The sequence below is a fragment of the Solea solea genome, chromosome 3 (assembly GCF_958295425.1).
Source record: "Solea solea chromosome 3, fSolSol10.1, whole genome shotgun sequence".
In the NCBI taxonomy this organism is placed as follows: domain Eukaryota; kingdom Metazoa; phylum Chordata; class Actinopteri; order Pleuronectiformes; family Soleidae; genus Solea; species Solea solea.
Window position 1 is genome coordinate 6,429,878 of NC_081136.1, and position 19,116 is coordinate 6,448,993.

Genomic DNA, 19,116 nt, shown 5'->3' on the forward strand with positions numbered 1-19,116 from the left:
ATGTTAAAACCAGGACTAAACAGGGTGTATAGCCATCATGGTACAGTACGGTATGGTTTGAAATGGTAAAGCCCTCCGTCAGGCTTGCATTTTGACTGAGAACAGTACCTTTACCTGGTAGGCGGCATGCGCACTGTGCCCAATGGCCGCGCCAGCGAGATACATAGCATGACGACGCACTGGTGCGACAACAATGAACAAACGGCATTGAACGCAGCGGTTCAATGAAGGACATCCAGCAGATCTGCTCGGTTTCTGGCCGTTTGTCCCAACGAGACGCCAAAACCTTGTATGAGAATAGACTGCGGATGTGAATAAACACCGGTCACAAGGGAGTCTAGCTCCTCCTGGAGCGTTCCAATTTTCAGTACCCCTTCCCTTGTTTCTTTCTTGTTATTTTGGTACTATGCCTAATGAAAACGCAAAAATATACGTACTGAACCAAACATGGATTCTCTCTATTCTCCAGATCATGTTTGGTCAAGATAACAAGTTAGAAGTGACACAGGAAATGACTCAGTATTTTCTTGACTTCCTAGTTTTCTTGCAGCAGTACGGTCCAGGCTCTCAGCCAAGTTTTTTTTGTTGTTTTGCTCCGTCTTATTCTTCTTCTTCTTCTTCGTGGTGTCTTTGATGGATGAAGGTTGTGTTCCTGTTATGGGCTTCCACCCACCACCTTCATCCTGCGCTGGTCTTTTGGCTAGAATTGTTGCCGACTCTGCAAGCCTTTTGAAATCACGTCTTGAAAGAGTTCAGACATAAGGAATGGCAAAGGCTTTCGTTGGCACGTTGCAAAACTGCTCTTCTGTTCAAAAGAATTGGCCTGGAAATTGTGTAGGCCCAAGACCCATGAGACTGAGATTTGTACTGTATTGGTATTTGGGAGCGCTGAAACAATATTCTTAGAAAACAAGTCCCAGAGTGGAATGAATCTCAAAATGCCACCCTTGCATTATCATACAACTAATACATAACTTTGTCTTCTTCTTGTCTTTGCTCCATGTCTTCTCCTTTTTTTTTTTTGGTGTATTTGGAGTCATTTTGGGGGGTTTTGTGTGTATGACGACATTTCTTGAAATGTTTACAGAAGCGAAAAAGACAAAAGTCGCATCAGGGAAGTTCTGTTTCCGTGTAAATATGGCCTTAATGTAGTCACATTCCTTGTTACCTAATGAGCATTTCAGCTTTTTTTGCATGTTTTCCATCAAACACTTTTCCAGTGATCTGACAAGTGGTTCTAATAACCTAATGGTTCCTAAGCAGAACAGAAGGGGTTAAAACATTTCTCATCAGATTTTGTCATCTACATGATATTCTATTAGCTCTAGATATTAAATGACCGGTGACTTTGCTTTGCAGAAAAGCATCTTCATTTCATTTTCCACTTGGCTGCTTTTCTTCATATCTGCAGGCTAATATCTCGGGGTCAATTCCTCAGAAATGACTGGCGTGGAAAACTGTGCCAATTGAATTTGTTATTTCGGGATAAATGCACATGTACTGATCAAACACCAAACACCAGATCTGCACACATTCCCCTCAGTGGCATGTATCGCTCTCTCAAAGCAGCCACTGGTGTTTGTGCTCTGAGCGATTTGGGCTGCTTCCCCCGATTTCCTCGAGGTTACGGCTGCTGAGCTTTAATTTTCACCCCGCAGCCCCACTGGCTTAAAGAGCAAATAAATGCATAATGTGAAGCCGTGTCAAGTGTGCGCAAAATTAAACAGAGTGTAGTGGCATGTTTGATCATGTTTCAGTGTCAGCCAGTGTGGATTTTTACTTTAGGACGGCAAATCCTAGAGGGGATTGTATAATAGAAATAAAAAAAAAGGGCAGGGGATATTAAGAGCGATGAAGATGAAGATGAAGAGACGGGGGGGGGGGGGGGGGGGGGGGGGGGCTTGTCACTTGTCGGGATGTTTCAAAAGCTTGTGCAGTGAGAGTCTCGGTGAAAAAAAGAGACAGTTGGAGAGACAGTGACAAAGAGCCATGACAACAAAGAAACAGGAAAAGACAAATCAGAGGTGAGAAAGGAAAGAGGAAACCAAACAGACGGAAAAGGAAAGGAGGAGGACAGTTGTTGAATTTGGTCATGTACCACTCAGGGACTTGGAGCTGTGAATGTTTTTGTTTTGGATGCATCGAAAATGATGAAGTTGAATTGAACAGTAAATTGTGTAGCGTTAAAGTTACACTCAAATAAAAATAGCTCTGATTAGGACCAAATACACAAAAAAAATGTCACTTTTAAAAGATTTTCAGAGTATATTTAACTCTTTTAGAGTTACTTTAACACTAAAAGAGTTATGTACTACTGTATATCTACCTATAAGTAGCCTATAACTACCTTGAATTCGGTACCAGGACCCTTAATAAACGTGCTCTAAGGTACCACAATTTGGCACCAACTGATTTAACTTAACACAGTAGATAATTCAGTCAGGGCCATTAAAACTACCGTGTTTTTCTGTTATGTGCACATGTGGTTGTCGCTGTGTTTGTTCTGGTTGGTACCAACCCTTTCTATGCTAGTTCCACCATTTTCAAAGGAAAACTTCAGAGCTTTGTTTCAGTCTGGATGAGCTAACACTGAGATTGGTCAACCATCTGCAAACCGAAAAAACACTTTGTTAAAAACGTACTTTCTGAACTTCTTGTGCTTCCTTTTCTCACTTTTCAACAGCGTTGTTTTGTCCTTCATAGAGTCGGAAACATTTTCAGTTGCGGTATCTTGGAAGCAAATCACCTCTGACCCAGCGCTAACTTGTTCATCTGGATGCAGAACGTTTTCATTTTGAAATGACGCTTCAAAACAAAACAGTAGTTGTGCGGATGCGGCGCCGGATGAGGTACATCTGATTCAGCGTCCACGTTTGAGATGGAGCTTCAAGCCTCGATCATCTCTGTGCTTTTTTGAAGCAGAACTAACGCACACAGTGTGCCAGAGAAGGGCTTGTTAAATGGATCAAAAGCTTGTCTAATCTACATGCTAAGAATACGATGAGAGGGCCTCCACAGTCCTCTTCCTCCTGAGAGGCTCCGATTATCGCACAGGGACATGAACAGCAAACATATATGATCTCTGATCTTTGATGTAACCACATGTGGAGGCAGGAGTCGCACCCAGGAAGCATTTTAAAGACTAGGGTGTGATAAGTCGTCTGTTTGGACCTCTCGGGAGGGATGTTACCACCAGGATTGATGATCATTGGCTCCCGGTTCTTTTCCGGATTGATTTTAAAATTCTTTTATTTGTTTTTAAATGTCATAAGGGTCTTGTCCCACAGCATCTGTAAGACCTGCTTCAGCCGTACGGTCCCCCGCGCTCTCTCAGGTCGACAGATCAGTCATTGTTAGTCGTCCCTAAGACTAAGAGGAAGCTTAGAGGTGACATTTTCAGTCGCTGTGGAATGAGTTTAACTTTGCACATCAGGCAGGCTAACACACTTCCTGTGCTTTAGTCCTCTCTTAAAACATTTTTTTATACCGTTATAGGATTTGGGAATGTGTTAAAGCACATTTATACTCTGAGAGCTTACGATGATGACGGACGATACGGACCAATACCACCCGGAATTGTGGGGACGGTATCGAGTCAATCAGTCTGGAAAACGGCAAAGCAAGTTTTCAAAAGTTGCACCGCAGGTACAGACGTATTGAAAATGCTGCTCGCCATCAATCTCCCTTATTGGCACGAGTAATAAATAAATGGGATGACTAATGGAAATCGGCTTGCGTTTGTCTATTTCTAGAGAAAGTATTGCATAATGTCTATACCAACGCAAAAGATGAACCACAGACAAAAGTATTTGGTCGCCTGACTATTACACCAACACGGACTGTAATGACATATTCAAATACTGTACATATACAGTACTTTAATATGGAGTTGGGCAAAGAGTTCCCTTTTTCTTGGCCAGGCTCACAATCTCTGTTCCAGTTCCATCCCAAAGGTGCTCGACGGGATCGAGGTCAGGATTCTGTACGGGTCAGTCAAGTTCTTCCACGGCAAACTCAAAGTCAAACCATGTCTTTATAGTCCTTGCTTTGTGTACTGGAACATAATCATGTCGGAATAGAGCGCAGGGGCTTCCTCAAACTGTTGCAAAACAAAGTTGGAAGCATAGCACTGTCCTAAAATGTCTTAGTAAGATTGTCCTTCATTGGAGATAAGGTGCCTCGAGCCCAAAGCCTGATTTAAACACCTGAATTCAATACTTAACTGGTGTGGCCAAATACTTTTGTCCATGTAGGTGGGATGGATGACTTAAAACAGACAAAAGTGGACTTTAAATGGCCAAGAAATCGTCCATTATTCTTTTTTATTCCAGACTTTTTCCCACATGTTCTCAGATGCTATTTTCTAACATATAGAATGTGTGAAGAGGACGATCCCTATGTCTGTGTTACACAATCTTTAAGGTCGCCTGCTCTCGAAGGCAATAACAGCACTCGGTGGTTTAAAAACGCGGTGTCTGGGATCCTCGGGCAGATGTGCAGTATCACTTGAGATCCTCCACGGTGGCTCCTTAAACGGAGACAAGTGTAATGATTTCACAGAACCCGTGAAGAGCTTGTTGTTTTGTCTGTTCTGTTTTGTAGCAAAGTTAAAACACAGTCCGTGTGGAAAAGCAGGATTCTCGAGACAAACACCAGGTTTGCTTACAACTCCTTTCACCCGGGGGACGTGTCATTTCATCGCGGATTGTCTGGCGATCAAAGCCTCCAACCTCTCCCAAAGCCATACTTCAGCTCAGTTTCATCATTAATTTAATATGACATTGTGTAGTCAGTGGTGCTTATGGCCATATTACGAAGCATTCATCACTCTGTCTGATAGAGCGTGTTGTGACGTTGCCTGCTATCGTTTATCAAGTTCAAATGTGCTGATTCGTTCTTTTTTTATTTGCTTAAAGGAGATTTTCTGCACACTTAAATCATCTCATGTGTGACTTCTCCTAAACTGAATTCGAAGGTCAAGGTTATAATAATTTTTTCCCCTCCTCTCTGCATCTGTGAAATTAAAATTAGTGGAGTTGTTGTTTTTTTTCCCCTTTGTTGCAGCTTGAAAAGGAGGAGGGTGAAAAAGTGTTGGACCTCAGATTGTTTCCCCCCGCGGACGTGCTTGGCAATAGTGAGAGAAATGAGTTAGAGGTTTATTTATGGACATCAATATGAGCTCATGTGCCTCCCTCATTATGAAAACCATATGGGCAAGTTCAAATTCAATATGTCTCCATACTGTTTGCTTTCAGTGCCAGCGGTTTTTCGGATGCAAAATAAATTAATTTAAGGAAACAAGATTAAGTTTTTAACATAATTTTCAAATTTTTAACTTTTTTTTTCTTTCTTTCTTCTTCAGTCTTTTCAGTTATTGTTCACAGGAACAATAACTGTTTTTTGTTTTGTTTTTTTTCCTGACAGCAACTCGACAAACTAGCATGGAACTTCTCAGGGTCGTAACAGGAAGAACCCTCATGATTTTCCTCTGAGCTTCCCCAACCTGAGGTCCAATGTTAAACCTCTGCATATTCATGTACCCCCCACCAGAGGTTATACTATATTTCTTTTGAATGGTTTCTCCCCAACACACACTGCAGTTTTTATGTCAAGAACTCAAAATTTTTCACCAGGTTTCTCATCCACATTGTCAGCTTCAGACTGAAATGACTCAACTTTTTTTTTTTTTTTTGATAAAATTGTCAGAAAATGTCATGAAAGACGTCATATTGTTGTACAGTCACTCCTGGTTTCCAGAGGATGATTTCTACCTTCTAACACTTTTAGATAATCAATTAAATGTTTACTGTTGATCTGTGTTTAATACAACATGTGTTAGTTACTCAAAAGCAAACATGATATATAGTGACTACTGTATATAGTTCTACTACTGTGAACAGCACTTAGTCATAAAGGTGATGTAAGCACACTGTGATGCGTTTGAATGCACTCGTAAACCTGACCGAGTCTCATCTCTTCAACCCCGACAGGTCGAGTACCCGGTCAGAGGGGAAATCGCTCTCTCATCCAGTGACCTCCAACTGCTGCTGCAAGTTGAACGCAATCAGTGAGTATTCCTCGGCTCCCGCCGCCTGTACCGCCTGTGCTGTCTGTGCCGCCTGCCACACCTTTAATAACCTGCCCTGTACGCCGCCCTCAAGAGCGGCGGAATTAACCGGGAGACTGTTGAGTGAATTTAGAGTGAGGTGATAATAGAGGGAGCCGGGAGAAGAAGCTCCAATCATAGCTCTTCTGTCTCAGGGATGCCGTGATTGTTCTCAGCCCGTGCTTCACCGCAGGAGCTCAAGGTTACTTGCTGTCCCCTTATCCTGAATGCTTAGAAGTATTATTATCGATTTTTAAATTATTTGACTGACTTTTTAAAAGCTTTCAATGGTCTTGCCCCTCATTGTGTCTCTGAACTTTTTTAATTTGGTGTGCACCTGTCTGACAGCTTATGTCAATGAATGGGCCCCTGCTGCTCATTCTGAAATTTCAATATGTGACAAAAGGAGATGAAGCCTTTCGAGTCCCAACACTCTGGACCAATCACGTCCCTATCTTCTTTTAAATCAAGTCTTTAAATCTTTATAAATTAGATTTGCACACATGTAGATTAGATTAGATTTGAGTTTGTTGATGTCACTCGATCATGATGTGCAGTTGCATCATATTCCTCTTTTGTCGGGGTAGGAATCCCAGAGTACCTCATGATACATGGTCCACGATACCAATAATATCCCGGTACAAAGATTCTGTGATGATCAATATATTGCAAGACAATCCTATAGCGAAACATCACGATATTTGTTTAAGTGAAGAAAACAAAACGTTAATGTGAAAAGTTAAATGATGACATTTACCAGGTTACCTGAATGCATCTTAAACACGAGCTCTCACGCGCTGGAGTTTGTTTGGGTGGTGAATACGAATTTCCGCCCCTTTTACGATTTGTTTCATTGATATTGAAGAAAAATGATATTGCAATTTATATTGTTAATAAATTATAGCCTATATAGCGTGTGTATAGAGTGTTTGTAAATCTTGGTTTGTTGACACCGCCATGTTGGCAGGAAAAGCCTCTGCAACAATCACATTCACTGTGGACTTCACATCTTTAGAGATCAAGTAATATAGCTCAGAAATGAATAAATATCCAGCAGCCGTGGAAACAATCGTCAACTTTCTGATAACATTTCCTCATCCTACTCCAGAGAATTCTTATATTCACCTTAATTAGTGTTGGATTGTGTACCTGGTTTTAGAACTGTCTCCTTGGAGCTTTGATGATTTGTTTGCCTGTCCCTGGTTGTTTTAGCATCCCGGGGTAAACAGCTCTCACAACTCTCTTCACTTTTTTTTTTATGAAAACAGCCGGTGAAGACACAAACTGTCTGACATCTTACCTGCTATAATATACAAGTCACCTGTTATACTGTACAGTGTGTCCTTGAACAGCGTGGCTTCCTGCCAAAATGGTGTTGGAACTCTGGCCTGTTTTGGCTTTTGTTTCTGAAATATACAGTCTGCTCTGATTGATGTCACACGACAGGGATTATTGCCGTCCTCTTCCTAGCAGAACGTCATATTCTTCATTTTAAGCTAAATGTGTACAGTATGTGGCGTCGTAGTTTCTCAATGATTAAGTTAATTATTTTTTATTTATTTTCCCTTCTCTTAAAGGGTGGTGCCCAGAGGAAATGTAATATTCTAATATTATTTATCTTTAATAGCCAGTAAGTTATACTGCCTCACTTACTCCAGGTTACTGTCCCCAACAGGGGCATCTTTTTCGAGATGCATGATGGGACGTCAGCGTGTGTGTGTAAATCTCCCCGTTTCCTGCCTATATTTAAATGTGGAGTGCGCTTTTGTCACACACTGAATGTGGGTTTGCTGTGAAGCGGCGCCGCTCTGCAGGTGTTTGACTTCAGAGTGGATGAGCAACGTGTGTGCCGCGCTTCGGCACATTTCACTCTTTCACTCAGACGCTGGCGGGCGGGCGGGCGGGAGAGCGAGAGTGGCGTGCGTTGTGCGTGTATAGGATTTCAGTTGCCTGGAAACTGATTGATGAGTTGGAGTAAGAAGAGACGAATGGAAGGAACTGACAAAGACGGTTAAAAAGGGGGCCGGGAGAAGGAAAAAAAGAACTCCCTGAGACAATGGTGGCACACATGACGCGGAAAGACAGTGATAAATGAGACGGAGAGGAGGCAGAAATGTACAGAGAGTTGGCTGCTGATGGTACAAAGAGTCTGGGCCAGACAGTCACAGTGTGTAATAGACTGTGCTGCCAGACTGTGTGTTTATTTGAAAAGAGCAGCTGAGTCCCAGCGAAGCGCTCAGAGTTTGGTCTGGACCAGCAAATGTAGGTCAGCGAAAGAGGGACATGCTCGGCTGAAGGAGGGGTTAGCGGTAACGTTACTGGAAACTGGAGTTGATTTTATGTCCGGGCCTCGTCCTCTGGTACGAGGCTGGAACTCCGCCATGACGTCCGAAAAAGGCCAAGATCGTTATTGTTACACATATGGAAGGAGAAGGAGAAAAATATGACTTCATTATTATAAATCAGCTCATTATTGGGGAGAAAACACAGTTGTGAAAGTCATTATTATCAACAAAAGATGTCTTTCGTGTTGCATTTGACCCAGAATAAGCCTACTGTATAAAAAGTGTCTAGTTTTTGAAACAAAAAATCCACTTTTAATGAAGTATGATCTAATTATCTAAGTAATAATTAATTTTCTTGCTGTGTTCAGTTATATTTAAGCCTATTAATAGTATTTAAACGGTGATAATCATAATGTTTAACTGTTTTTGTTTGACGAAATGATATTAGACACAAAAGGAGATTTTATTAACTATAACATGTGTATGTTCATTGTAGTTTATCATATATGTAATAGACAACATCATGTTTTTCAGTGGTGATGAGATGATTCCGACAATGTTTACTTTAAATAGGACAAAGCAAAGAGAACTAAGAAGAAGAAAAATGCAGAGCAAAGAGACAAAGTCAAACACACACACTGGGAAAACAGAAAAGACAAAGTGTTCCAGCAAAAACACACAAACTTTTAAGGGAAAAGTGAGAATACACTGAGGCAGAAGTGAAAACATTAATAAAAAGATGTGGGCAATTAAGGAAAAACAAGAGAGCAACAAATCTGAGCAGAAACACACAAAGGGAAGAAGAGAAGGAACAACGTAAACTAAAACAGGACCGAGAATTGGACCAGATGCATGGGAACACACAAAAAATAAAACCAGCGCTAACATAAACCACCTGAAGTCCAAATAAAAATGCAGAATCCTGAGAAAATACAGAAAAACCTTAAACAAGGACAGGCCGCAAAGTTTATCTCTGTATTTTTTCATCGTGGACCAAAAATTCATAATACATGGAGCAAATTTTACATTTGCTGCGCTGTGTACATTTGAATTATGAACGAATAAATGTTTGTCAGACCGTCATAAAGATTTAGAGTCGATACGTGTTGGCGTTTGTTTGCCTGCACGGTCGAAATAAATTCAGTTCGCCTCCGATTTCTCAACATCAGGACTTTGTCTAATTCCGTCTCTTGCTCAAACGTTTGCCTCGTCCTCGGCGGACGCTACAGTAAGCGCTGTTATCATTCACGGCGAAGCAAAGAGGCAGCCGGGCGCCGCTGTGATATATCCGTATTGATTGCGCGGCGGAGGAGACGTCGCTCTCTGTCTAACCCTGAGCCGTCAGCGTATTCTCTGAGGCTCTGTCAGTCCCGTTCGCTTTAAAGGGAGGAAACTTCCAGGTCAAAGTCATTTCACGGGAGCAAATGCGGGCGATTAAAACACAACGAGTCGGCCCGGTGTGTTTTTGTGCTGGTGTGCTCAGGAAGTGATGAGAGCGATGAGGCAATGACACATATGTGCTTTTCCATGAGAGATATAACCTGGTACCTGGTGCTTTATTGTAGGGCTGAAGAATGAATTGAAATTTGATCAAAATCGCAACGTGGCCTACTGCAATTTTCAAATAGCAGGAGGTGGAAATATTTCAGAAGTTAAAAATACTTCAAAAAAAATCCTGAAAACGTGCGTTAATCTCCAACATTTAGCAAGGACTTTTCTAAAATCTCAATATTTTAGAGGAGTCTGTTGAATTTAGCGACAGCGCTGCTGAAAGCCGTCGATCGTGAGCCGAAACACAACCCGTTCAGCTGTATTTTTTAATTCCGTGACTACGACTGTGTGATCGCATTTCCATTAGGAATTATACCAAAATAAGCAGCCTCTACTCTTCCATTTTTTGCCACCCTTCCCTTGGGATACCAGAGTAACACCAGCATAGGTTTGCCACTTGATCTCACTGTTGGACCACTTTTTTTCTGACCGGAAACTGAAGTTTATAAAGCACTCACTCTCCCACACCACACCCCATTGAGTGAAAATGAGTGTTTTTATCTCACCTGACACAAGATCTGCTGGTCTACTGCTGCCTCGTCTGTTAAGTTTGTGTCACTTTAGTAAATGCAAATGCAGGATCTCAAACTCCAAAGTAACACCACAACACTTTTGAACCTCCTTATGTAGGCAGCAGTGGATCAGCTACTCCCTGGGTGCCCTGATGTAAAATCAATGCTTTTCTCTATGGAGTTTGGTGAGGGGGAGTGAGCGGTTTACAAAGCAACATAAACTACAGTTTTCCAAACATAATTGTCTGTCTGACGGCAAGATTAAGTGGCAAACTTAGACTCAAGGCGGTGTAGCTTTAATTAGACGAGCCTTTTGTTGGGATGGGATGTGAACGGCTGTGTCACAGATTGGAGAATAGATAGAGCAAGAGAATGTGTGTGTGTGGTTGTTTGGAGAAGGCCGGCTGTGGTCAGACTGGACATGCCAAGTGCAGATATCTATAAAGTTAACTTATGAGTCATGTTTGTCCGTCATGGCGCTTATCTGCTGTTTGCTGTGTTCCTGGTTGTGCTCTTCTTCTTCTTCTTCTTCTTCTTCTTCAACGGAACACAATGTCAATTTCTTACAAATATGCTCCATATTAGAGGAAAATTGACCCCACATGGCAAATTGAGGTTTATTTCTGGTTGCGAAACATCCATTCCGCTGGCTAGTCGCGATTTTGGAAGCTTCAAAACCGTGGTGATGTCACAACCGGGTTGCCGGGGTGCATGAGTCCACTTTCACATTTGGTGCTGAATGAAGACAGTTCAATGTATAAACAATTACCCTTTTTGATTTGGTAAACTCCCAGAAATCGTCTCCAATGTCGAGGTTCACTGCTCAAAAACAACGTTGCCTAGACCTTGTGTTTGCCTATTATCTGTCTTGCTGTGTGACAGCGTTGATATGTAATGTAGGTAATGTGTAGGTAGGAACATGACAACTGCTTTCTTTCTCTCCCTGACAAAGCTCACAAGGTGCTATTGGAAGCTTCAAAAGACAAGCAAAGGCTGTGAGCCTTGATTTAAGCTTGTTAAGTTGACCTCATTTTTTTTTTCAGCATCTCTTGTTATGTTTTTTTTTTTTTTTTTGAGGACAGGAAACGCACTGGGAACCGTTTCCCTGAGAAACATTAATCCAAGGAGAAGAAGCCTCTCATCGCTTGACGCCTTTTGAAGTGGAAAAAAAACATGAAATACAGTTACACATAAAGCTCCACATTAGTGCGTGTCTTGTCTGTCACTGGCAGGCTCCCTCTCTTCTGTCAGAGTGTTGTAAACTCGACGTGGTTTCAGGCTGTAATTTCATTTACGACATATCAGTGTTACAGTTACGGCATTGCGTTGCCTAGGCCAACACACCGGCTGATTTATTACTGTTTATATTCGGAACATTTGGTATTTATTCTGTGCTCAACAGATTGTGACACAGATGTGCATTCATCTCTTGTATATAATTCTTCGCTTCATACCCTGGTTTTGTTTCCTATTCTTAGCTGGAGTATGTGTAACAAAACTTAATTTCCCCTCGGGGATTAACAAAGTATTTTTGTTTATGATTATGATTGTGAAAGCACATAACTACTGTCTAACTCACTCGTATATCTTAACTGCTTCTCATAGACATATGAGGATGTCAGACGGTCTTAGGACCACAACGATTTTTCTGATTTTCTGATTTTTCAGCTTCTTAAATGTGAATATTTTCTGGTTTCTTTGCTCCATTTTCTGACATTTTATGGACCAAACTAGTAATAAACCACAGATGAATCGATTATAAAAAAATAATCACTTGTTGCAGCCCGGGTTGGTAGTGATGATGCCGTTAAACAAAAAGAGCCACAGCAAACTCCATTCAAACTCAAGTCTTTTATTTGTATTTACTTTATTTATACTGCATGTTAAAACAGCCGCTGTTGTATTGTCTTTTGTTTTATCACACAATACGGACAAATTTCACATAAACGGGTATATTAAAAGCTCCTGAAAGGATGTAAAATACACTATAAAAGAATTTAAAATATAGGTCGAAACTGAATAAGTCTCACTAAGTGGTTGACATAATCTTGTCTCAGCAAATGTATAATTAAACGGTGGAAATTAAGCGTCTCTTGTTGGGAAGAATATGTAATTAAGTGTGTGTGTGTGTGTGTGTGTGTATTGATTAAACAAGTGAAATGAATTACACAAGCATACATTATTAATGGAGAACCAATAGGTTTATCATTAGGTGTTAAATATTAATAGCATCAAAACAGTTGGGCATATCATTCAATTAGTTTGCGGTGGTGGCGGCAGCAGCTTTATCTAGTTCACACACACACACGTTTGCGCTTCATTCATAGTGAGGACCCTTCTTAACACATTTTTTGAAAATGCTGCAATATTTCAGAAAACACTGCAATATTTCAGAAAACGCCATAATATTTTAGTAAACACAACGCTATTTCAGAAAACGCTGCACTATTTCAGAAAACACTACATTTTAGAAAACACTACAACATTTTAGAAAACAATACAATATTTCAGAAAACGCTGCACTATTTCAGAAAACACTACATTTTAGAAAACACTACAACATTTTAGAAAACAATACAATATTTCAGAAAACGCTGCACTATTTCAGAAAACACTACATTTTAGGAAACACTACAACATTTTAGAAAACAATACAATATTTCAGAAAACGCTGCACTATTCAGAAAACATTACATATTAGAAAACACTACAACATTTTAGAAAACAATACAATATTTCAGAAAACGCTGCACTATTTCAGAAAACATTACATTTGTGGAGAATGTCCTCCCTCTGTGGTCCTCACAAAGCCACAAATACAAGAACAGACACACACGCGGCTCACGGTGTTGGCGTCGCGCACAAAAACCACATTCAATTTTGAATTGCAAATGTTTTTGTCGAGGGTTGGTGGATGAAGCGTGGAGTTCCCTTGTGTTAAGAAAAGCGCTGATTATTCTGCCACCCTTGGATGACGCAGAATGTAAATGGCTTATATACAGTTACATGGCAGCCGCTGCACATGAGGGCCGGGCGGACCCTCGCAAGTGTTTCTAGTTGAGCTGACAAGGTGTTAATTAGCGCTCGAGTCCTCGGAGAGTCTCACTCCACAAAGGAAAGAGTTTAAAAGGCAATTTTTAAACACACTCCTGGCAGCCGCTTTTATCATTCCAGTTCCTCCATCGATTTTTCTTTTCTTTTTCTTTTTTTGCTCAGGAACTATTTTGTTTGAAGTTGGCTCGAGCTTGACAGTGTCTCCACTTTAATAGTGATTAAAATCAATAACGAGCTTTGTTCTGTTAAGCTGTTTTAATCCAGCTCAGGATGTCAACTCTGGCGATGACTGGCAGCTCCGAGCCAGCAGCTTCCAGCGTCCTTTCTTTTTCTAATTTGGCGAAGGAAAATCCCCCCACCAAAAAACAACACTGCTCAGATTTGGAGTCGCTTCAGCTGGCAGGATGAAGAGAGCGTAGTGTGGGAAAGACAGAGACACTGGCTCGGCTCGCTTACAGAGTAAACCTTTAGCGAGAGTTAGCTGTGAAGGTCAAACGGGGTGAAGATGTGGACGAGGTGCAGAGTGGACCAAGACGGGGAGCAGGTGGTGGAGTCGGAACAAGACGGACCTGAAAACCCCTGCAGACTGCTGTTTCCTGTTTGCTGCGCTCTTAGGAAGTGCTGCTGCTGGAGCAGCTGTGCAGCCTTGAAACTTTATATCTTTACCCTGCACTGATGAACAGTTGTGTAGCAGGACTTTGTAGAGTGATGGCTGTGCAGCTGTGGGAAGTGTGGTTCATCTTCAACCAGATGGTCAGAGGTTTGATGGTCAAAGCAACACATTCCAGAAAACACTATAATATTTTAGAAAACGCCGCAAAACATTTTAGAAAACACCACTACATTTTTGAAAAAAAAACACTACATTTTAGAAGACAACACATTTTTAGAAAACATTTAGAAAACACCACTACATTTTAGAAAACACCACAACATTTTAGAAAACACCCCGTTTTAGAAAACACTGCAATATTTTAGAAAACGCCACAATATTTCAGAAAACACTACATTTTAGGAAACACTACAATATTTCAGAAAACACTACATTTTAGAAAACACTAACATTTTTAAAACACTGCAACATTTTAGAAAACACTGAAACATTTGTGAAATGCTGTAGGATTTCTTCAGGGCCACCATACGGGGCAATACACTGTATGAATGTGTGTGTGTGGTGAATGGAAAAACTAAAGTACGGATGAGCCATTACGATTCTTGGCATTGGTATCGTCAGATACTGGTCAAAATAAGTGAATCTTATATCGGAATGAGAAAAATGTAAAAATCTCGCAAGCGTCACATGGCACACAGACTGCACTAATGTAAATAAAAATCAGCAACAGTATTTAAGCTGAGTCATGATGTGGACTGTTAATTTGTTCTTAATGGGGGAAGAATATTTTATAGGTGGTGATATCGTGAATCTGATACCGAGCCAGAATCACCTGTTCCACGTCTTCACACATGGACAACAAAATGACAACACACCACACAGCTTCACTCTGTCAGGAGGTTCTTAAAGTTATTAAAACGTTGACTGAATTGCACTTAAAGCAAACGTCTATTTTCAACTTAAGGAAGTATTTACTCAAGCTTTTTAAGTGTCTGTTTTATTCGTTTTCCCCAGATCCATTTTCTGTATTTATTCCACTCGCTGTGGGCGTGTGTAGTAGTTTAATACATTTTAACATTTTAGGCTAATGGCTGCCATGAAGATGACCCTTTTTTTATTGACTCAACAAAGGTCTAACCACACAGTCCAAGGCCAAATTGTGTTCCGTGGCCTGTGCGACATCCCATCTTTGCACTGTCTTTCACTTCTCATGGTGGAATAATAATCAATTGTCCGATTTTGTATGGACCTGCAGCTTCATTTTTATAATGTATTGTTCATGGCCAGGGTCATTTGTTCACTCCTGCATGGCTTAGGTTTGAAAATAAAACTTCTAATTCTATCAGGTTTGCCTATTAATTTATCTAAGACGGCAAGTATGTGCACAGTTATAATATTAGTTATATATAATCAATGCTGTCACGTTAATGCTTTAATGTTGTGACAAAGTAACATTAGGCAAACATTCTGGAAACCAAAAGATAACGTTCTGTAAACGTTGATTGAAGGTTATAATAAAGTAATGTTAGGGGAAGGTTCTGGGTACCAAAAGAGAGCATTCACCAAAGGTTGTATGAAGGTTGTAGAAAGGTAACTTTAGGGGAACATTCTGGGAACCTTTGAGAGAAAGTTTTCTAAAGGTTGTAGAATAGTAACTTTAGGGGGAGGTTCTGGGTACCAAAAGAGAGCATTCACTAAAGGTTGTATGAAGGTTGTGACAAAGTAACGTTCTGGCAACCCGAATGTGTAACCAAAAACTAACTAAGGGGAATGTTGGAAAACTTTCCATATCAACCACAGGAGAATCTGGGGGGAACCTTCCCACAACCAAAAGGTAACGTTCTGGGAACCAAAAATTGTTAGCTGGGGTTGCCATTTAAAAATGATAATTGTGATAATGATTATAAAACAGTGCATTTGTATGTAACTAAAAGGTCTGAAGAGATCATTGATTTTCTGCTAAAAGATGGTAGGGGAGTGGAGACAACTGCCAATCTCCCCACAACAAGACATCCTGCATAGTTCCACTTTAAGTCCTTGTAAATAGATAAAGAATATGACTTCACAGGAAAATGAAGAAGCCAAACACACACACACAGTCACAGTTTACGTGTGTGTGTGTGTGTGTGTGTGTGTGTGTGTGTGTGTGAACAGGAAGCCGATTGTTTACCCAGTAGTTGTTGCTGAGTTGCAGAAAACACAACGTACAGGATGCAGCAGTTGTGCAATGTAAAATGAAGAAGTTCCGTTAAGGACACGATAATGAGGTGGAGCTGTTATTGCCAGTAAGTGGTGACAGTTCTTATCATGCTTTGCCGGGACTCAGATCACGACTAATATAAATAAATCAATCAGAAAGTGAATGTCAGTGACTGTGTCGCCATTTCCAAACAAGCCGTTCCTGCTCACCCAGACCAAAATATCAACCTATTTCTTAGTTTTAGGTGCTTAAAAAAATCCTGGAGTAGGATGAATGTTAGACAGAAAGGTCACAAAAGTGATGCAATTTAAAACTAAAATGTATAAATATGGATGTAGCCTTACACGTAGGAATAGGAATGATGCAACTGTGCGTGAAATGTCAACTCTCCCCTCCACGAGGAGAAGCTCAAAGCTTCCTGCACTGATTCCTTTCCTTATGTGACTTTACCGTCTTGAATTTCAGGACGTATAAGCTCCCGCTGCTAAAAGTGCAACTTACTCACTTACAGCCGACTGATCACATGCCGAAAAACTGTTTATTTTACGTCAAAAATAAAGTCTGGTGAGTGTGAAACCCGACACGACGCGCTCACATTTGAGGCCGGCGTGAGATCATGTAGATGAGATTTGCCCCAAAGTCTTTTTATCGCTCCTTTTGTTTTCAGAGGAAACGATTGACCTTGATCTTGTGACAGGGGTTGAGGGGGGTGGCGGGTCGGGGGGGAGGGGGGGATTTGACGGCTACACCACTTCACAGGTTGGTGACGGGCCATGAACAGACGTTGGGGCCAATTAGAGCCGATGTGACAATCATGGAGGCTTTTTGGTTGTCGCTGTGTCAGATTGAGGTTAAAGCTCATGAGGTGTACTTACTCGCGTCAGCCCTCCAACCTGTTTCACCTCCGTTTTTAAGACTTGAGCCACATATTCGCCTAATTTCATTGGTGCCAAGAGGTAAAACTGGTGTTGGATTTTGCTCATTGATAGCAAGATTCTACCTCTACTATACGATTAAGACCTTAAATTATCTTGGAAAATGGGGCAGAAGCACAAACATTTTTAGATGATTCTACAGCCATAAAATCAAAGTAAATCCAGGCCTGATTATCATGACGGTCATAAGAGGGTTAAAGCTTGTGAGCTCCAAAAACAAGAAGAAGATGAGGACGACAACAGCAGTGAATGCAAGAGTAAGACGTCAAAAATGCCATATTGGTTGGCTACATAAAAATGTCCCATCATAAGACTTTTAACGTCAGTAAACATTGGAGTTAAAGGAGTTAAAGGTCTCAAACGTCTTCCTCAATAGATCGTGATGTCATTTTTCTGAACTTTGCTCCCGTTTAGAGGAAAATAGATGACAAACTATGGCACATATGAGTTGGACACCAGTGTGATTGACGGCTGGTATCGTCCATCATGAGCCTGGTTGCAGGTGACGCCTCTGAATTTTTAAAACGTCAAGTTTAGATTCTCGTGGGCGACATCAGGTCTTTGGCTGCCAACAACGGTTATTTTTGTAATCAGTCAATTAGTAGTTTGGTCCAAAAGCTGTCAGAGAAATTAGGAAAAAATGTTTCCCAAACCTTGAAATGATGAAGTTCTCAACTGTCAGGTAATCAGTTAAATAATCTTTTTGCTAGAGAAACTTATTTTAATTACTAAAAAAAACAATTTAACAGATTTTCAAAACAGTTTCTTTTATTTTGGTCATGGATTGGTCATTGTGCTGATATGATGTCATGCTATCGAGGCTGTTTGCACGCTCTGCTTGGAAAACATAAGCCAGATCAGGGTTTTACTGATCAAAACCATATTGTCGTGAGCTGAACTGCACTTTGCAGTTTGTTGGGAATTGAGATTTGACCTGAAAGAGCCTACAAGGCACCGCAGAGCGCAGAGAAACGGCACAGCTGCAGATAATGGCTTTATCGCTGTGTGAATCAGCTTCCACAGTCATTGGATCCATTGTTTACACGAAACTTTATTGATTAATTGCGCATAAATAATCATAGACTATCGGTCGCACGCCGTAAAACATCAAATCAATCCCGTAAATGACTAATCATTCGGCGTCGCCGCGCGTTGCTCGTGGAGCAGCCGCCGCCGTGCGTTTCATTGATTGAGTTAAATTGTCTGCTGCAGTGTGTAATCCTCCTCTGTGGGCCTCATGTGTCAGCTCTGCTTTCCAGATGTTTCTTTAAAGACCAGGGAGAGCTGCATAAATTCTGCCAAGTTGATTTATTTATTTTTTCTTCTTCTCTCCCAGACGTTATCAATTTGGTTTCTGTCATACCCGGGCTGCGGAGGCTGTAATTACAATTAAAGTGTTTACACTGGCCGTACGGTGAACAATGAAAGGGCTCGCGGTGCTTCTGTGATGACGCCGCACCTGCAAACCTGTGAAACCTCGCTCCGATCGTTGCTCCGTCGCCTCATCAGCGCCGCTCTCGCTCGGTCCGTCCACAGACGTGATGAATGTCCTCTCCCGGGCTCTGCTGTGTTTGAGGCTCTGCACAATATGCTCATTTCAGGAAAGCACAAAACCTCAATTACACCTTTTCTCTTCCTTTTTTTTGTTATTGTTCCTTCCTCATTAGGCCTGCAGCCAGTTTTCCTTTCATGAGGATGTGTGCAGGTCTTAGTCCCCTACAAGGAAACAGAATTTATACTTGGCCTTAATTGAACTTAGGTCATGGCAGGTTTTGGAACGTGTCCTTATGATTCATTGTGTTATGATTATGCAAAAGTGGCTTTTAGTCTTATTTATGGCTATTAAGAAGCAGGGAGGTT

At 41.1% G+C, this 19,116-nt stretch overlaps 1 protein-coding gene across 1 annotated transcript in view; it reads left to right on the plus strand.

The window, feature by feature from the left end:
• adam19a (ADAM metallopeptidase domain 19a) overlaps nt 1–19,116 on the plus strand; it is a 157,108-nt gene that overhangs the window by 63,781 nt on the left and 74,211 nt on the right. The window contains exon 3 of the mRNA XM_058624904.1: nt 5,991–6,067. Within this exon, the coding sequence (XP_058480887.1) occupies nt 5,991–6,067 (77 nt within the window). The remainder of the gene's footprint in view (nt 1–5,990; nt 6,068–19,116) is intronic.